Source organism: Eurypyga helias, unplaced genomic scaffold (genome assembly GCF_000690775.1).
Source record: "Eurypyga helias isolate BGI_N326 unplaced genomic scaffold, ASM69077v1 scaffold16400, whole genome shotgun sequence".
NCBI lineage: Eukaryota > Metazoa > Chordata > Aves > Eurypygiformes > Eurypygidae > Eurypyga > Eurypyga helias.
The window spans coordinates 35,512-38,303 of record NW_010227781.1 but is presented as its reverse complement, the minus strand read 5'-3'; the positions used below and the strand labels follow the sequence as shown (position 1 = coordinate 38,303).

The window sequence follows — 2,792 nt, the reverse complement described above, 5'->3', positions numbered from 1 at the left end:
TCCCGTTTTCTAGAAACAGTGTTAAAGCCCCAAATCTCAGTTTTGTTTTTGTCACGTTTTTATCGCTCTTGGACAGTTTTCAAATTCATTGAGAAGAGATGGGCGCTCCGTGCTTTGCGGTCTCTGGAATGATGCTAGCTATATGTATTGCTAGGTGGTGTGATGTCTTCGAGCTGCTGTAGACTCTGTGTGGTTTACCTTCCCGTTTTCTAGAAACAGTGTTAAAGCCCCAAATCTCAGTTTTGTTTTTGTCACGTTTTTATCGCTCTTGGACAGTTTTCAAATTCATTGAGAAGAGATGGGTGCTCTGTGCTTTGCTGCTGCTGTCATCATGTTTTTGTCTCCAGTAAGATATCAATGTGATAACTCTTTCTTCTGCCACTTAATATCTGCTTTTCTCCCTTAAAACTGCGATACGGTGATGACTGTTGTCCCCTCGCCTCTGCTCACATGGGTATACCAACCAGTCGTGCAGCAATGTAGAAGACTTCTGCGCTATGTTTTTGCTGCTGTTACTTGCTGACTAAAGGACTAAAAGTTTGTCAAATCTCTCGGCTTTTTTTTTTTCCTGGTCATAGCCTATCATGTAACTTCATTGGTGAAAATGAGTCGATTTCACTAGTTTTACAAACCTTTGTGCTTTTCCCTCTGCTAGCCATCTGGTTTTAGCACTAAAGCGAAGCAAGGGATGGTGGCATAACTTGCAGCAATGATGTAAACCATGTTAGATCAGCTGTATATGCTGACACTGACTTCTGCTGGGCTTAAAAAACAGTATCTTTTGTTGGTAGGGGTGAAGGACATGTTCGTGTTTTATTACAGTATTAACATACTGGTGTATCTCTTGACTTTCAGGTTGCATCACAACGCATAAGCTCAGTGGATCTTTCATGCTGCAGCCTGGAGCACCTGCCTGCCAACCTGTTTTATAGCCAAGACCTCACTCATCTCAACTTAAAGCAGAATTTCCTGAGGCTAAACCCTAGCCCATCCACAAGTAGAGCGCTTAGTGAATTGCAAAGGTAAAGTGATGTGGTTCTACTGGTCTTTCTCTGCCTTTGGAGCCAAATGACCACTGGTCTGCAGGAACTTCCGTAAAAAACTAACTCCTCTTGCGGAGGATTGACCTCCATGTAATGCTTCAGAAATTGGTTAACTCTGTGTGATAGAAACACACCTGCCTTCACAAGAAACTTGATGTTGTTCTTGTAAATAGAAGGCTATTTTCAATCCAAACTGCAGTTCTCGCAATGTGTTGTTCTTATCTACCTACTGAGGCTGGACTGTAGTTCTTCAACCTTTGACCCATGTGAGTGAATAGGAGTTGGTGAGCTGTCCACCAAAGGGATGCATTCTAACAGGAACAGTACTGCGTGTGACTGAATTAGAAGTTGTTACCCCCCGAAGCAAAGAAAGCCCCGATTTAATAAATTCAACTCGATGCCTGTCCTCTTTCCACTCTGCTCCTAATTCTTCTTTCCTAGTAACTGTGACCTTCCAGTTGTTCTTTCCACTGCAGCTCATTTAAGAATGTAGCAAATGGATAGAGAGCAGCACGACCGGTGATCTGAATGATTTAATGTATGTGTCCCAGAACTGTGGCATCAGCAGGCTTTCTGTATTCAGAAAGATGAAAGTTTCCATACTGAATATAAAACTGTGATTTTAATTTCAGTGATAACTGAATTGCAGAGTACCTCAGGATTGTATTTGTGGATGGTCGTCTTCAAATGAATTTTTTTTTAAACCACATTTCTAAATCCCTTCTTCTTTGAAAAACATCTGAAAATTACAAGATGGGTTATGTGCGCTGTTGTATTTTTATATAATTCCAATTTCATTCTGGAAAAACAAAAAATTTGGCATAATGGGAGATGAATGAACCCAGCAGGTCTGCTTCACAAACAAAGCAGGCAGTGATTCCAAGAGCTTATGAACACAGTCTGGAGAGGAATACTGGATTAAATGTTCTGTGAATGTCAGTATAGGTCTCCAGTTAGCAAGTGGAATTTTAGCATAAGTTAGGTGATGGACGTGGACAAATAACAAATGTCTCTATTTTAATTAATTTTTACTGTTTTTCCTTTTTAAATATCAGAAAGTGTGCATTAAATACTTTATATTGTCCATCTACGTATAGCTAATTCTGTCAGATATCAGAAAGCATTTATAAATAATGTGATGAGCCATGTTCTCGTGGTGCTGCAGTTGCAGGAACAGCTGAAGAGTCTTGCTGAAACTTAGCACACTTAAAATTTTTCTCACTAATATGGGCCTGAATGTGCAAGAGTGAAAGAGTTCAGGTGACCCAATAAAAAACCTCTCCTGTTTCCTGAGATGCTGCATCAGGAAGATCTGGAGAAGTGGCGTATGCCTGAAGTGATGCAAAACTGATCAATGGTGGTGCTTTCTGAGAGTTGGTCCTATTCTGGAGTGCATGATAGTCTGCTCTGCCTGTCTTGCTTTGATCTTGCCAAGATGGCCCAGGAAGGTCTGAGAGCTTCTGGACATGAAAAAAAAAAAAAAAGAACAATTACGAGGCTTACCCAGCGCGGTTCCAGTGGATCAGCGCCAGTGCTTCATGAGCTCCTGCCCCCTGGTGATGACCTTCCCTCTGCCACTGCTGATGTCCTCCAGCCTTATCATAGGATCAAAGTGTCTTTTAGGTTGGAAAAGACCTTTAAGATCATCCAGTCCAACCATTAACCCAGCACTGCCAAGTCCACTACTGAGCCATGTCCATAAGCACCTCATCCACGTGTCTCCTAAATACCTCCAGGGATGGTGACTGC

The 2,792-nt window shown here is 41.7% G+C and overlaps 1 protein-coding gene across 1 annotated transcript in view; it reads left to right on the top strand.

The window, feature by feature from the left end:
• Positions 1–855: 855 nt before the first annotated feature.
• LOC104513987 (PH domain leucine-rich repeat-containing protein phosphatase 1-like) overlaps positions 856–2,792 on the top strand; it is a gene marked incomplete at both ends in the record, with an annotated part of 36,375 nt that continues 34,438 nt past the window's right edge. The window contains one exon of the mRNA XM_010157502.1: positions 856–1,022. Coding sequence (XP_010155804.1) covers positions 856–1,022 — 167 coding nt within the window. The remainder of the gene's footprint in view (positions 1,023–2,792) is intronic.